General features: G+C 38.1%; 1 protein-coding gene across 1 annotated transcript in view; it reads right to left on the bottom strand.

Moving 5' to 3' along the window:
- baiap2a (BAR/IMD domain containing adaptor protein 2a) overlaps nt 1-17,217 on the bottom strand; it is a 56,972-nt gene that overhangs the window by 18,639 nt on the left and 21,116 nt on the right. The window contains exons 3-5 of the mRNA XM_033970665.2: nt 16,153-16,239; nt 2,182-2,243; nt 884-955 (exon numbers count right to left, since the gene is read on the bottom strand). Of these exons, the coding sequence (XP_033826556.1) occupies nt 884-955; nt 2,182-2,243; nt 16,153-16,239 (221 nt within the window). The remainder of the gene's footprint in view (nt 1-883; nt 956-2,181; nt 2,244-16,152; nt 16,240-17,217) is intronic.

The raw sequence follows: 17,217 nt of genomic DNA, 5'->3' as shown, positions 1-17,217 counted from the left end.
AGTGAAAAGGAGACACCACACAGCTGGATACAACACATACATCGATTATTCTAGAGAAATTAAAGCTTTTTCATTGAATCGTTTTGAATGGAGTCAAAATATCATTGCTCAAATCATCATTAAATTATAGTTATTATCACGGCAGGAATTTCATTGAAATTAATGACAGAGTAAACTCCACAATAGCTACATTACAAAAGCCTTAGGTTTTGTTTCACTGAGTACTAGGTTTGAATGCAGTAGGCTCGAGGTGCAAAAAGGTTGTAAGCTACGAGTGCTTGAAAAAGAACAAAACTTTGAATATAAAAATATATATATTAATGGGGTTTTTATTTTGTTGTGAATCCAGATCAGAGTTTAAAATCTATCCCATTGTTGAGGCAAGAAATTGAGTTTGACACTAGATGTAGTATATTTGATGTTATATAGGATGGAGGAACAAGCCCTCAGCAGCCTTTCTTATAACTCGAATTTCTTTTGCACGACACTATATTTGTGAGAATGCAGGTCCAGAAGTGAATTCATTTTTACAATTAACACCAAACAACAGTGTGGCTAAACAGCTTGTAACGTGGCCCCTTCCAACCATACAGTAATGACAAAATTATCCCATCCCCCAAAACAAGGCAGTGCGCTGTACTCTCAGGCAGCAGCCCACTCATTCTAAAGATATCCCATGAAGCCCAGCTCTAGCACTGCTTACACACACTGCGCTGTATTATAATCAGTCTACACTTGACGGGTGAGCAGAAGACATCATTTTTGTGTCATGCAACTGCACACTTAGATGCACAGTCTATGATAAGGCCTCCTATTCATGCGCTGTGGTGTCAAAAGGATGCCCTCAAACTTATAATTGATTACAAGAAGATCAGATACTCACGGTGAGATATCGGGCATCTAGCTCCACCTTCTTCTCCAGCTCAGACAGCAGCTCGTTGTGGAAGCATTTTAACTGGGGACAAACACAACAGAAGGTCAATCAATGGGCAGCAACACTACTCACAATCAATAATAGACCAATGTGTGCGACCCACATACAGATCTACTATACTACGGCTATGCAGTATCACGCAAACATCTGCTACTATGGCTATTGGCTATGCAATTCAAACCATCATATTCATCTACACATAATATGCAAGGTACAAGCACTGTGCTGTTTGACAAGTGAAACTACTATCAGTAAATTCAATATTGGTCACATTAGCAATACAAATATTTCCTGTGGCCTTCAGGAAGCACCAGTGCCTATATTTACTCGCACACCAAAAATTAGAGATAGACCGATAACGGGCTGACATTTAAACTTTTTTACATTTGGGTTATCGGCCTTAAATCTCTAGCACAGACCGATATTTGTTTTGGTGGATTTGCTGCCTAAAACATACACATAAACCTTTATTTTAACATTAAATATGACAAACGCACTAAATATGATAAACTGCTCTCCTAAATATCCTAAGGGCTGTGGGTCAGTTTGTAGTAAATTTAAATTACACAATTTGAGGACAATAATCAAATCAGCCCTAAATATCGGCCCCAAAATATCTGCAGATCTTATTGTCCATCGGTTGCTCTGGATTCTAAAGAAGTGGTATCAGCATTGGAAAAAACGACATGGAAAAAACAAAACAAAATATTGGTCAAACTCTACCATAAATCTGATCTGATTTCTGGAGTTATCAGATTGTTATCACGCAAAAAAAGCAAATTAGCATTTTAAAATTCTTTGTATTCATCTTCCGAATACATAAATTACTCTGAAAATCCATAGATTAACTGACTCGTGTTAACAGATCTCGATGGTCGGATTTCTTTTATGCATGTGAACACACCAAAAATCGGATCTACTACTTATTGGCTTATCTGATTTTTACCATGTAAATGTACTCACTTATAAGCCAAAAACAAATAAATATATTGATAGTTGCTGTAACAGTGTCGAGGCATTGTTGGCAGTCCACATCAATTATACATTTGTTTTCCTACAAATTATTAATGAAGCAATATGAACTAAAACTTTTTCTCATTGCTTACATCACAATTTCGATAGCGCAGCCTACTTCCAAACATTTTTACATTTCACTGAGTTGCCAATTTGCCTGACTATTAACCCTTTTTATTACACTCCATGACCTCGTTGTAACGCCGCAGCGGTGAAAACTCTTGAATACCAACCATCTCCTCCAGTTGCACTTGGATCTGTCTGTGAACCTCAGCCATCTGGAACAGCACATCCCCTGCACACAGACAACAAGACAATAAAGGGAAAAATAAACGAGCAGCTGCACAAAGGCACCGATAATAGAGAAAAGACAAGGCACGAGCTTGGCGTGCAACGTGCATGCACTCATATGAGACACACGAGATGACAAACGTGGACGATGATGGCGGAGACGACTTTTGACGAGACAGAACATTTAAAAAGGCACACGATAACACAAACACACACACACAAATTAGGTCCTTCTTAATAGTTTTAAAATCATAATGCACATTTGTAGCGAAAATAAAAACTATCGTTACAGGCATGCTTCTGTACAAATCCAATTCAGAGCATTTAGGGCAGTGCAAAATGTAAACGTAAACAACTAAATTTTTTGCATAATAACTATCTGAATAAAGGTCTACTCAAAGGTGCACTGTGTAACTTTTCTCAGGGTGGATCTGCTTTCTCCACACAGATGTTATTGCCTGGAATGTTTCAAAATTTGGCATTAAACGTATCCGTCTTGCCTTTATTTCATTTTTATTGCTCAAAAATACCTTGATGAACAAATGCATTCTGTTAGAGTGACCCACTTGTATAAATTCATTCAGATAAATATGTTTAATGTCACACAGTGGAACATTCCAGGCGAAGCATTCACATCTCCACAGAGACAAGGGGGTGTCACCTTCCTACAAAAGTGTTGCATAGTGCACCTTTAAGCATGCTATCCACTATTATACATTTTTACGCTGATTTATTTTGAAAGGGAGTTCAAAATGTCCCCCAGAAGGTTTTATTTTTCAACATTTTAGCATGTTGTTGCATTCTTCCTTCTTTTTGATAGACGTTTTGAGGCCATCAATTGCACAATGAGAAATAATGTTCTCTGCAGTGTTGTTAAATGTGACCATACAGGCTGGGTTCATTGTTTTGTTGTTTCTAATTACATTTCCAACACTGGCCCAGTTTTTTAACCCATATAGTCGAAAGTATCATGTATATACCTACAGACTGCCTCTTCTCATAATGCAGTGTAAGATTGAGAAAGCACAAACAGCGACACTGGGTGAGAGACACACATAGAAAGCTGTGGTGAATTCAACACAATGAAACATGTAGCTGACTGAACACTGCTGGACATGTTTATAACCTTTAGGAGACAGCAATAGCCATTTCAATTTAAAGTGATATTACTCCAACGCTACTCCTCTGATGTGTCCTGCTGCTTCCGGTTTCGATGGCTGACTGGCTGCGCGTCCTGAAGCACTTTGTAAGTGAAATCAAAGCTACTGATGCCTTGTGGGTTCATAAGAAGATGCTCCTTCATACTTCAATGTGTAATGCAAATTGGCACAGACAGATGACATAGAACAAACAGCACTAGTGAGATCTTCTGTCAGAGATTAATTGGAAACTTAAGTAAAGATATTTTCTAAGATCAAAAAGACTGTAGTAAAATAGGACTGGTGAAAAATATGTGTTGGCATTAAACAGTATCTAGTTATCAAGTGATTCAGAGAGCTCTGTAGGCTGTTATAAAACATACTGTAACTGTTAGACTCCATGAGCTTTATTTGACTGGAGCCAAACGCCATGGGTTACGTCACACTCACTTAGTCCACTTCTTTACACAGTGCATGGCAGGGGTCAGCTACCTTTAACACTCAAAGCGCCCAGGTTCCATGAAAAAAAAACAAAAAAAACACTAGGAGCTGTTTTTTGACATCTAAAATGAACATAACACTGTATATATTGTTTTTGTACCTTTACACTTTATATAAACAACTATAGTGTGTTGCTTATGAAATCCATGAAGTGCTACAGAGACTTTGCTCCTGAAACTCTACACAGTGTCTGCAAATTGGGGCTGTATCTATACGCAGGACTGTAGCTGTCGTCTGTGAGGTGTGAGCGGTGTTTGTTTTTAACATAGTTCCACGAGTGTGACACTTATTTTAAGCACCGAAAAATAATAAAATATAATTTTATTTTATTATTTCAAGATCTGAATCTTCTAATTTAAACTACAATTAAAAAAGAACTAACTCAAATAAAATACACTTCAATTAAATATTTATCATTTAATTTTCCAAGCCACGGTGAGTCTGTATATGGATGAAAGAGCCGCATGTGGCTCCGGGGCCGCAGGTTGCCGACCCCTAGTCTATGGGATGTCCCTTAGTCGCGTGGTCAAGAGCCTTGGTGTAGACTGGGGCTGATCTTTTGGCAGGAGGGAGGTGCGGGCTATAGCATGCTGTTACTTCCCAGCAGGACCATAAGCAGCTTACAGATACTCATCCCTGATCACCGCCTCTCCGGCTTAGGCACTCCTGTTACTCTGTAGGTAGCGTCAAATGAGCTGGATCAATTAACGAGAGCACCCATGTGTTTGAAATGCACTGGCTCCATATAACTTACATTTTGAAGATGTATTTCATTGATGTGTTCAAAAATAAATCCAGTTTTCAAACTTTTTACAAAGAGGTGAGCAATATAGACGAAAATTATAAATCTTGATTTATTATTTTTGATTACACTGCTGACAATATGCAGACAATATTATAGTAATCCATCAGAAGTGTACAAAATGTGCAAAATGCTGTGGGCGAGGTTGAAGTACTGCACAAAACGTGACTGAAAGATTAAACACAAAAGAGTGGAAATATTGCTTTATCCCTCTTTTGAAGGATTACACTGCAAGATTTATTTTTTAATTCACTTAAAAAAATATTATATATATTTCAGAGAGTATTTTCATTTTGCAAACCTCCCAAACAACAATCGTGACATTATGCATTATTTGAGATATCCCTCATCTCTATTTCAATCATTAAAAGTTATTATCTCCACAAATGGGTACAGTAAAGGAGAATCAAACTGTCCTGAAATCTGGCATAAAATTATGTCAAATCATTGTCCAACTAACCACAGGGAGGTTTATTTTGCTTCTGGATGAGGAGACAGCATCATTCTTGATACTGTATTTTGTATTTTTGGTACATGCATAATATAAAAGTAAAAATGCTTAGGATGAAGTCGCCTTTTGCTGAAAGAAATTAATGAAAGAATTTGAACCATCTCATTATACCGTTGCAGATCTTTTACAGCACTGTGATGCCAACGCAGAAAAGAGGAAAAGAATCACACTCTGAAGATGCAAATAGTTTCCATGGAAACTTTCATATTGTATCAAACCTTCAAGGCTTCAATTGAACAGAAATTTTAAAAATCACTTAACAAGGGCGCGGAGAAACTGCTCTGCCATTCAAAGAGCTGTTTTTAGACATATTAGGTGACTTATGACAACTATTATACACATTGAACATTAAAATATGCATTAAGATGGGTCAGTACTTATTGTGTGTACTTTCTCTTTGCACTACTGGTACATTTTTGGATATTTTTTAGCTGTATGATAAGATTTAAGCTATAAAATGTTGAAAATGTGTTATGGTGACAGGCGTATTAAGAAATCCCACGCTAATCTGAGAAAAGTTCTTGAGTCAACAGAAAGCTTACTGCAAAGCGAGCTGTGAGAGAGGGTTTCAGTGATTATTGGTAGCTAAACGTACTGGCAAAAAGTTGCAAAATAATGGTCCTTGAAAAAAATTGGGCGGTAAGCATGACCTAATCTGTAAGAGGATGTCCGCATACCCACACAGAGCCACATGACCGTGAACGCAGAAAAGAGCAGTCACGATTTTGTCAACAGTTCACTCCAACCTTGCTCTGGTCCTGTGACTGTCTAAACAATAGCTCTTATGTGGAAAATAATGTGCACCTGCGGCTTAAGCTACAAGCAAGAACAAGTCTCTCACCCTGCAGTCCTGAGTCAGAGCAGACACTATGAGGATACAGGAAGTAAACTGTGTCCAGCAAACTATGACTGATCCACTTAGGCCTGTCATGATAATTATAATAACTACGTCGGCTCATCGTTTAATATATGCAACATGAACAATACTTCTTCAGGCTCAATATTTATCGTGTTTACCTTTTCTTCAGAATTTTTTCTTGGGATTCGGGGTATATCATGACATTTGAGTTGTACATGGTTGGCCTGGCACAATAACAAACTGAAGTGCGGTATATCACTGAAGAAAATATAGATGATAAACAATAATACTGAAACTGAAATTAATTTATGGCACTGACACAAAAACCCTAAAGCAGGACTATCCCCAAAGAACTATTTCTAAATGTGTGATATAGTTAAAAAAAGACAAACTGGTATAGGTAAAAAGCAGAGTGAAACACTTTAGTTGTTCATTTGTATCTATAGTGAGTCATGGAAGTTATTTATCCAACCCACTGCAGCTCAAATCTCATCACTGAACAGAAAAATAACAAAAAGTTCCCCGGTAGTACGAAGATAAAGTACCTATGATGAATACTGACTCCCAAAAATGATTGTTCCATCAAACATACAGTATATTGAACGATAAGCTGATATAGTAGTAACTGTGACACGCATAGTAAAAGGTCCTATAATTAGTATAAATAACACATTATAGATAGAACGAACTACTTCAGTGTTTCATTGTACTGTTTATACATTGCTGGCCACATTATGTATAACATGATAGACTTGATTGATTGAGAAAGGGTTTACTGCGATTATCCTGCTCTAAGCGTATTGTGAAAGTGAGATAGATACATTTCAATATTATCGTTTATCGTGATACTTTAAGAATCAATATATTGCACTTCAAAATTTCTTACTGTGACAGGCCTAGCTTCGCTCTTTTTTTTTCTTTTTTTTTCAAATTGCACCATAAAACTGTTTACATTACGATTTCAGCCACCAAGCATTGCACATTATGAGTAATCAAGAATTAAACACATTTCCTCTCTTTAATTATTATTTAAAAAAAAAAAATCAACATTTGTTCCTGTCATATGAAAATGTCAAAATATATTCATGAAATAAAATAGAAAGCTAAAACAAACGTACACTATGTAACGTTTCTGGTTGGAAGGTAGGCCCAGGTCTTTGCATATAATGTTCCACAGTATGGCATTCAAACTTTCATTTAACACAACTAGATCAAGTTACAGGTCAAAACTGTGTAGCCTGGAAGGTATTCCCAGGATATTGCGTATAATGTTCCACAGTATGGCATTAAACCTATCTTTCAGGTGACACAAGAGTTAAAGGTCACATCTGTGTAGCTTGTAAGAATTTATGTTTTTTTTTCCTCAATCAAAAAACTGATAAATTGAATGCCATACTGTGAAACATTCCAGCAAAAGCAATCGCAAGCAAGCATCTCCATGGAGACAAACTTGTGGAAGGGTTTACTGACTGCATAATAACAGCAACGGTAGGGTACGCCCACGCATCACACAAGGGAAAAATGGTCAAATGTAGATTGAGAATGAAATGTTTCAAAAAAGTGGAAGTTTGTGCATGCTGAGAGAGAGGGAGAGGAGTACGGAGGTGGATGCAGAGACACTGAATCACAGCTGAAGGTCAAGCCTGATTTACTACGGGTTGTCATGGAAGCAGAATAATGTTGGGGTCGTTGCTATGGGAGAAGTTGAGCAGCGAGGGGCACCAAAGATGAAGGGGATAAATAAAAGTGTTGGTTTACTGCTTAACATTTTGTACTTCATTTTGCATTATCGTTTTGACAGTCAGCCATTGTTACATGAGTGGTTTTGGCCCTCCCTGGAGACAACAAAGAAGTTAGACTTGTGCGTGAACGACAGCAGCCTATGTGTGTATGCTATTGCTAAGAGCGATGGTAATGTTTAGAGGCCTGCTGTGTTGGAGCTCAAGGGAAACACAAATAAGTGGGCAGATATAATAGGACAGTGCGGTGTGAGACGGAGATAATAGCTAAGAGCCCGGTGGCATGTAAACATCTAAAAACAGTTAATGACAAAGCAAGGATAACTTATCATTATACCTCCCCCTGCTAAACTGTGTAAAACAAGTGACATTAAAGCCCCACTGTGTAACTTTTAGGCCAAAAAAAATCATGCAGGTGATGTGCCTGTATGTCAAGAACACTACAGTGCTTACATGATGTTGCTTTAAATGTCACTGACTGTTTGTCCAAAACATCAGGCAAACATTATAGCCACACTAACCACAGTGCGGTCCTACTTCATGATTAGAGACAGCTACAGCACTAAACTGCAACAATAAAAGTGAAAAGTAAAGCATATCGGGCATATTTTGTAGCCATGAAATAGTCTGTAGTTTGTCGAAAATGAGTTGCAGAGATTACAGTATTGCTAAAATTGTAAACCATCAGCATCTGTTCCAGTTTGTCCAGCAATAGTGTCACGCATTTAGGCCAATAATACATTCTTAGCAGATACACATGGGGCAATGAGGCGAGCTTGAGAAGTGGGCCAGAGGAGAAGTTGTAAGTAAACTAGAGACATTTATTTTGAGAAGGTCTGGGTCAGTTAATGTTTGTTGGGGGGAAGTCCAAACCTAATCCATACAAGCTGATGATAAGGCCAAAATCTGTGAAAGGGGACTTTGTTCTGCTAAAGACGCTGGAGCATGTGGAACTCTGATTAACAGTTAACCATTTTGTAGGTCAGCTGTTTTTATCAGAGGGAAAATGGTTTGGTCACTTAAGCCAGTCACTAAGCACCACAAGCTTTTCTGTTAGTAATCTGATTTACAAAAAAATGTAATCATTGGCGGTCTCAAACTATTTGCTGATAGGTATATTTACACAGAAATGGTACAAAAACACTAATGAAAAACAGTAATGAAATAAATAAAATTAAGTGCAAATAGTTTCAGCATCTTTTATATAATTTTATATTTTTTTAGACTATGCTCGGTCATGATTACATGTTTAAAATGTTTTGTTGAAAAAAAACAAAAAACAGACTGTAAATATAAATGTACAGAGCTAAACTGCTAGCCAGCACGTTCCAAAAAGGAAGTGACCAGGGGCGCACTTCTGGTTCCATGCTGTCTGGCTCCAAGTGACTTTACATTGGAAAATTCACACCTCTCTCCATAGCTGCTGCTGTTATGCTCGTTATTTTGTCTTTAAAATCTTCATATTGACCACCCTGGTATTTTTATTTTGCTATTGTGTCAGTAACTCAACATAAGAACATTAATGACAGACAAATCAGGCGCCTTCTTTCCCCGAGGTCAATAGCAACAGGTTTGATTGACAGTGCTGCTAAGCGCCTGCTCCCTGTTAAACCAGTGGTGCGGGTGTTAAGGGGTGTCACCTACAGCAGACTCGCTCTCGATTGGCTTTTTGGTTGCTATAATACTTCCGATCCAAATTTGCCGCTATAACTGCTCTAGCCTTGATGAGCTTCATTTGACTGGAGCTGAACGCTATGGGAAACATCACACTCAATTAGTCCACTTCTTTATACAGTCTATGGAAAAAAAAAAAAAAAAAAGATTAAGAATATTTGTATAAGGGGCGTTCACTGTTGTCACAAAAGGAGAGCGACAATTTGTCATAACTTTTGAAGCGGCTGACATGAAAACTGGGCTACATCACCAAATCGTCTTTGTTTCACTCTGAATTATTTTAGCACTTTCTGCATGTCAGAATACAAATCAAATCCATCCCCTATTTTAATTATTTCAGCACAAACTTTCACTTTCCAAAGATATACAAGTAATTAATTTGACAAAACCCCAAAACATTAGATCAAAATGGAAGCTGTCATGGCTGTCAGGAAGATTTAGTTTAGTCATTTATTGTGTGGAGTGGGTGAACGAGTGGGTGTACACATTTTCACAAATAAGAAATGAAATTTTGAATGATGCAAACTTATCATGAAAGAGCACCACATTTTTTAAGGGAAATTAGTCAGACTGAATTCGATTGAGGAGAAAACTCTTGGTACTGCAGTAACATTAAGCAACCCAGCGGGGAGTTATATGTAGAGCTGTTAACCAGTGCAGAATTGGAGCCTGGGTTTCAATGTGCCTTCGCCGACAGCGCTTTTAACTTGGCATTTTCACTTCACTGGAGACAATACGGAAAGTGGTGCAGTCATGCAGCTACCTGTTGAGGTATGAGTCAAGGAGAGGCTGAGACTGAAAACACCTTGAGACCATTGGCTGTTACCTGATCCAACCACTTAGCACACAGCAACCGCACATCCATTTTGGCCAGGAACACGCAGGACAGGGGCATTTGGATGTGCTGCTTCGCAAAGGTTTAAGAGCCAATTCTGCAACCCCAAAACAGCACGGAAAAGTTCAAATTACCCAGCAGTGGAGAACGTGAGAAAATTGGAGCTTTGTAAAATTTAGCTTCTGAGAGATTTTAGCCACAAAACAAAGAGGAAGTTTGTATGTGACTCAATCTACCCCGAGACAGTGAGTAAATCCAAATCAGGATCTATAGAAGAAATCCTTGACCAATATTACAAACATACATGCACATGTTTTTCCTTTTAAATTCTATTATGTAAACCTTTGTCTGAAAAGCATAGCATTAGCATAGCGAATTGAAAAAAAAACAGTAAAGATAAACAACATAATCACATCTTTAATCAAATATAATAATTCAAATTCAAATACTGAATGATTTTTGAATGATTAAGGCATGCTTACATAATCAGAACAAACAAAACCCCTTTGTGTAAATGTTGATTTGCATACATTATAATAACAAATCATAGAAAACAGTAGCAGCAAGGTGTACAAATAGGAAGTACATCAATTCTAATGTCCTTATTTAAAAGCAGGGACACTGGGTATGTTCTCACAACAACCTATAAAAAGTTTGTCTATAACCACTTCTTTCTGTGACTGACAACACATCAATTTAAGGAAATAACTGCAAAGAACACAAGAAACTGCTATTCAAATTTTGTAATCAGTGAAACAACATTACTCTATCTCCTACACAAATAAGCCTCACCCTTAAGCCTCATATGTCAACACAATCATCAAATGAAGGGCAAACTGTGCAAAAGAACTGGGGAGTGTGTGGAGGGCACCGGCTTCCCATCATGCATCTCGCTTCTCAGAAATAGAGCAGGAGGAAGGCACGGACCCCTGGGATGGTGGCACAGTGCTATGAAAAGAGCTCCTCTGCTCTCATTTAAACAGGGACAGGTGCTGGAGGAGAGAGGGAGGCCACAGCCAGAGAGAGGCCTGCATGTGTACAGTACAAGAATTTGCGGGAGGTCTATCAATTACAATGTGTTTAGAGTTAACATTTCAACCACCATTAGCTTGTAACAGCTCATTTTGGGAGAACGCACTGATGGGACAGCACTAGCTTAACGTTGTGAGTTATATGGCCACAGATGTGAGATAAGACTTTACTATAATGGTTTATGTGGTGGGCAATATTGACAAAAACTGATATATTTTTGAATTTTATGGACTGTTAATGGTCAATCAGATCATATATTTGCAACTAATCACAAAAGCTCTTGATTGAAGTTCAAATATTACATTTTAGTGTGAATGGATTGTACAATTAAATACATTTAACAGAATATCAAAAACACTTTAAAAACGCAAACATTTTTTCTGATTTTGCATACTTTTGCATATCATTTCAGTTTGTTATTGTAGACGATATATGGCCCACCTTTTATAACAGTTTTGGACTAGTCAGTATGATCCTTTTCCAAGGGATGGATTTTTGAGGAACAAAGTAAAGACACCTTGATTTACTCCTTGGCCCAACACAAAAATTACATAACAGAACCTTTACCTTTTCATCATCAAGCTAAATTGCGCTACGTGGGGGTTAAAGTCTCATTTTCCCTGCGTGAACTTTCTTCCCATGCAGGTAATTACTGAGAGGCCTGAGAGGTGCTATGTGTGCCCCCCAGCTAACAGCAGCAGCCCCAGAACTGCACGGGTTCAAACTGTTTAATATGTTTCCTTCTCCACTCTGATGCCTGTAATTTCCCATGAGACACAGAACTGCTGAGTCATGTGTAAGCGTTATTGAAATGGGGGAATAAGCCATGTTACCAAATGTAATGGACTGATTTGTGCAAGCTACGAAAGAGAATGCACTTTTAGACATTTTTATTACACAATCATGTTGTTTTGTTTGCTAAATAAATTGTTATGGGATTAAAACTCTGCACACAAACTGCTAGTTAAATTATTTAAAACACAAAATAGCCAAAAACCTAGAGAAATACATGTATAATCTGTACAAGCAATGGTAAATGTAAATTTGTAAAATGGTAAAAATGGTAATTTTTTTTTTTTTATGTAGTGCTTTTCCACCTTCAAGGAACTCAAAAGTGCTTTACATTAAGGAACCACTCACCCATTCACAAAAACATTCACACATCAGTGTACACAGACCCTGGAGGCAAGAGGGGTTAAGGGTCTCATCTGTGGGAGCTGGAATCGCACCACCAACCTGTGCATGAATGCATCTGACCGCTCAGACAATGATGTTTACGTTCAGAGCGGGATTTGAACCAGCCAACCTTCAGATCAGTGGACAAACACTACTAAATGAGTAACTGCGGCCCCTGCTAAGTGACAACAGAACCGACAATATTTTTTGTTTTGGCTAAAACATTAGAATGCAGGCGAAACAGCAATAACGATAAAAGAAGAAAAACTGCCCCTGCTTATGGGTAGCTAGTTCAATGGATTAAAAAAACAAAAAACAAAGTAAAAACTGAGCAGTGGGCGTGTATAGGGGGGTAAGTGGGTAAGTAAAAACAGCCTTGAAATACCCGACAATAAAGTTGCAGGACTTAATCAAAATCCAATTTCGAGCGAGTTAGGAGAAACCATTATAACATGCTTAGAAGTTCTTAAAAGTGGATTTTGCTTTATATGTCTCTAAAAGTTACAGTGTATTGAAGATTTCCATTAAGGCTTGTTAGGAAAAACAAGAAGGGTTATAGAAGGTAAATGTATAAACACTTGAAGATGTGAAGTGCCTCTTTGGCTTTAGGCCTGGTCATAAATAACCCCCCTTGTAACTGAGATCAGTATAAACACTACAAAGCTGGAGCTAGTCACTTCAGAATGTTGTAAATATCCATAAGTATGCATGCTAGGTCTGGATTTCATGGATTTCCCTAGAAGGCTTGGAGCAGCAGAAATGTCAGAGGAGTTCATGAGGGCAGATGAAAGAAAAGGAGGAGAGTGAAAGAGAGAGAGAAGGGGAAAGGGGAAAGAGGGCTATAGAGGAGTGAACGTAGGGGAGCAGGTGTGTGTATGTAACATGTGTGTATGCATGTGCTGGTGGGTGGTGCAGTGACAGGCGATGATTAGCCCAACTAAAGAGGATATGTGGGAGGAGTGCGTGGGAGTCAGCGGGGAGACCAGAGAGAGAGAGAGAGAGAGAGAGAGAGAGAGAGCGAGGCTTGGTCTATCTTAAAGCAGAGATATACACAACCGAATTAAAACACAACACTCATAGCAATCGATTTAGAAACTGGATGTACTCGTTGTTTATTACTTTGCTACTTCATAATTGCACAAAACATGTCCGTACAGTGCACTGCAGTCTTGTGGGAACAGATTGCAGGGCGAATTATGGCGTTGATTTATTGGAAACGAAAACAGCAGCATAGTGCAGTTTTAAGCATAATAAGAAAAGAAAGTGGAGGGAGAGCAGGAAGATGCAGAACAGCTGGAGAGTCTAGTTATGGATGAGTGACCATTTGCCTGTCTCTTAAGGAGTCCCTGTGGAATTATGCTCAAAAGTAATAAACACAAACATTCCTATATGACAAGGTGAAAATTAGCTGTATGTATCACAATGCATATGATTAATGTCTTGTACATATCTTGCCAGTGTAATTATAACAATGTTTAACAATGTACTGTAGCCTTTTTAATATTGCTAAGCTGTAAAATGGAGCCATGCACATACTAAAGCCTCTTCCGCTTGTGTGTGACTCCAATAGAATAACTGTTCTGGGTGGAGCTCAAATGCCAACAGCCATCACTGCAGCTTAGTAAAACAATCAGAGAGAGCCCTCAGGTGTAACGTAGTTTCAACATAACCAAAACATTATTCTGTGTTGGAAATGATATTAAATGTACTAAATTATAATAAAGATATGGTAAAGGAGCTTGGATGTGTGTGTATAGCACTGATGCATCAATGCAACTCAAACATGGCAAGTATCATGCTCTTTCTTTACTACTGAAATGTTAGTATTGTGACAACACTAAAATCAAAAATCTAAAATTCTATTGATATATGCTATCGAGTCACCCAAACAGGAATCGTCTGGTTAAAGGGGTGAGACCCTGGTGAAAGGGTCTGGAAAATGAAATCACCCATGGGAACTGTACGTCTGTGACACTCAACAACAGGAAGTAGTATCTCTGACTGCATCACTGCCATTACATAACATCACATTGTGTCTTTAATGGTAGCATCCAAACAATGCGTCTTTTGACTAGCCACATGAGTCACTGAGTACCCACTCAATGTTCAGATGTTCCAGCTGGCTCGAAGCTTTTAAAATCACCTCATATTTACTACATGAGCGTATACTACATGTGTATAATGTATACTATAGAAACAAATGTAGTAGAGGAAGCAGAAATCAGTTCAGTGCAGTTTTCTGATGGAGGATCTGCATCCTCATTGTTTCCATGAAATGTTATTAAATGTTATTCAAGTTCCACATATACTAAATATGTTAAATGCCATTCTGTTCAACATTCCAGACAAAGCAATAATATCATATCATATTCATGGAGACAAGTGACATACCTGTGCACCTTGAATAAACGCTGAAATACTAGTATTTACACTTCATTCATCTTGGACCACATATTTCCACAAAGAGCATCTTGGGACTCAAGTTCAGTCAAATTAGGTGTGGTTGGGGGAAACAGGAAAGGTGTTGGAAAAAAAGACAAAAAAAAAAAACACACCAATACACTGCAAAGATATATTCTTGGAATAAAAATACCAAAATAAGTGAAACAGTTGACCATTCACAGTAAGTACTTTTCCCCCCATCAACTGTCATTCTCGTGAAAACTCACACTGTTGTTGCTCATTCCGTTTTTCTACCTTTTAGGTGCACAGTTGTCACCCTGAGACATGTTTGGGCAAAAAAATATTTGGCCAAAAATATTTGTCACTTTAACTTCCAGGAAGACAAGTCAAAAGTCAAGAGGACCCTCATAGAAAAAGAAGAGGGGGGAGGAGGAGAGAGGAGGGGAGGAGGAGGGAGAAGAGGGGAGAGAGGAGGGGAGGAAAAGGGGGCTACTTGTTGAAAAAAACATCCCAGGAGTCCTTTTGTCAGTGTCAGTGTGTCGGTCTTTGGAAACCTAAACTCAACTTGAAGCTTCAGGTCAACAAAGACACATCCCATCGACTACTATAAATCAGGACAGGTAAATCGGCCCATCGGTCTGTGCAAGGGGGACTTTCTTCAAACGAATAATGGGCCAGTTTATCAGTTTAGTAGCTGCTAGTTCACAAACTACTTTAAAATGAATTGCTCCAAAAATCTCATATAGAACACACTATAGAATAATACATTTGGGTTTTGAAAAGTTTTCACATTGATTCACATTGGTCTTAGCTAAAAAACAAAAACAAAACCCAAACAACAAAGAATAGATAATGGTACCAATATCAAAATTTGAAACCATTTTAGACATATATATTAAGTATATGATAACTATAATAACAAGAATGATTCCATGGTAAAAGAATTTTTGTGAAAACCATATCAGTCCAACAAAATTGCATCTTTGCTGAGAAGTGCACAAATCTCTTCTGTGACTTTCAACTTTTAAATATTTTCTTGATGCATTTTTCTAATTAAACACCTGCTGTATCAGCCCACACATGTTTTTGAATGCTTCTTATTTTCCTGATCTCTTTCGCTGAGAGCTAGTGCATGTTGGGTAATGTAGGTGTGTGCAAATGTAAAAAGACCCGTTATGGCTGAGAGCGCGACAGAGGCAGACGAGAGGCAGACTGGACTTCATTAGTCAAACAATTCCTCACCTAAATCTTTGGATCCTTGGCTCTCACTGGCCAGCTCGCCCATTCGGACCAGAGCGTCGAAGTAGCCTTTGGCAGCAAATGTCACACCTACAAACACAGCAGAAGAACGAGGAAATGGTTATAAGTTGGAACTCACATACAGAATCAACCATAGTATAAATGCGGCATATTAAAAACAAGCACACCAGTAAAAATAAATAAATTATGACCCACTGATGTAATGGGAGCAGCCTGCATGTGCCAAAAAGGGGTATTGGAAACAAGATTTGACAGAGAGAAAAATCATTGTGATATCAAGAGCATTATATAACCCCTTTTTGTATAATTACTGACCTCATCAGGAACACCCCACAAGAGCAAGAAGAGCAAAAAAGACTTTAGCACAGTTTAACCATTTTCAAACTCAACCAAATGATTCCACTTGCCTATTTTAGATTTAAACATAACCCTGCAATAACAAGTGTAACAAATAGAGCTGCACGATTTTGAACAAATATATATATAGTAATTTTTTTGTGTTTGTCATTTGTGATATATGTTTAAACCTCTGGCCACAGTGCACATTGTAATTACCAACTTACAGAGAAGACTGAAACAGGAACAATGCAGACTTGATGGTCACATGTTTTTTGACTCATAAGTGCAGCCCTGGCAACAATGCTAATGTTAATTTGTTATGAAAAAACACAATATAAATACACTAGTAAAACCGTACAGAAAACTCAGGCAACTACTCACCCACCCAAAAGATAAAATAGAACTGGAGCACAAATGTATTGTTATGTACAAAATACCCTGCATGTCTCGCAATAAAACATACATCAAGGAAACAGGGAGGGCTTTTAATACACGAAAAAAAGAACACAGGACAGAATGTGAGAAGCAAACAGCAAAGACGTGCACACGAGCAACAAAACACAAAGCAGAACAGCAGCCATTTTTGACCACTGCAAAAGAGGGAACCACATTATGGACTGGGATGGAATAAACATCACTGGGACAAACATCATCGCTGGATTAAAGAGGCAATCAAAATATGGAAACATGCCCACGGGACTACAAACC

The sequence above is a fragment of the Periophthalmus magnuspinnatus genome, chromosome 8 (assembly GCF_009829125.3).
Source record: "Periophthalmus magnuspinnatus isolate fPerMag1 chromosome 8, fPerMag1.2.pri, whole genome shotgun sequence".
Taxonomy (NCBI): Eukaryota; Metazoa; Chordata; class Actinopteri; order Gobiiformes; family Gobiidae; genus Periophthalmus; species Periophthalmus magnuspinnatus.
Note: the sequence above shows the minus strand (reverse complement) of the source record. Positions and strands in the feature narration are given on the sequence as shown.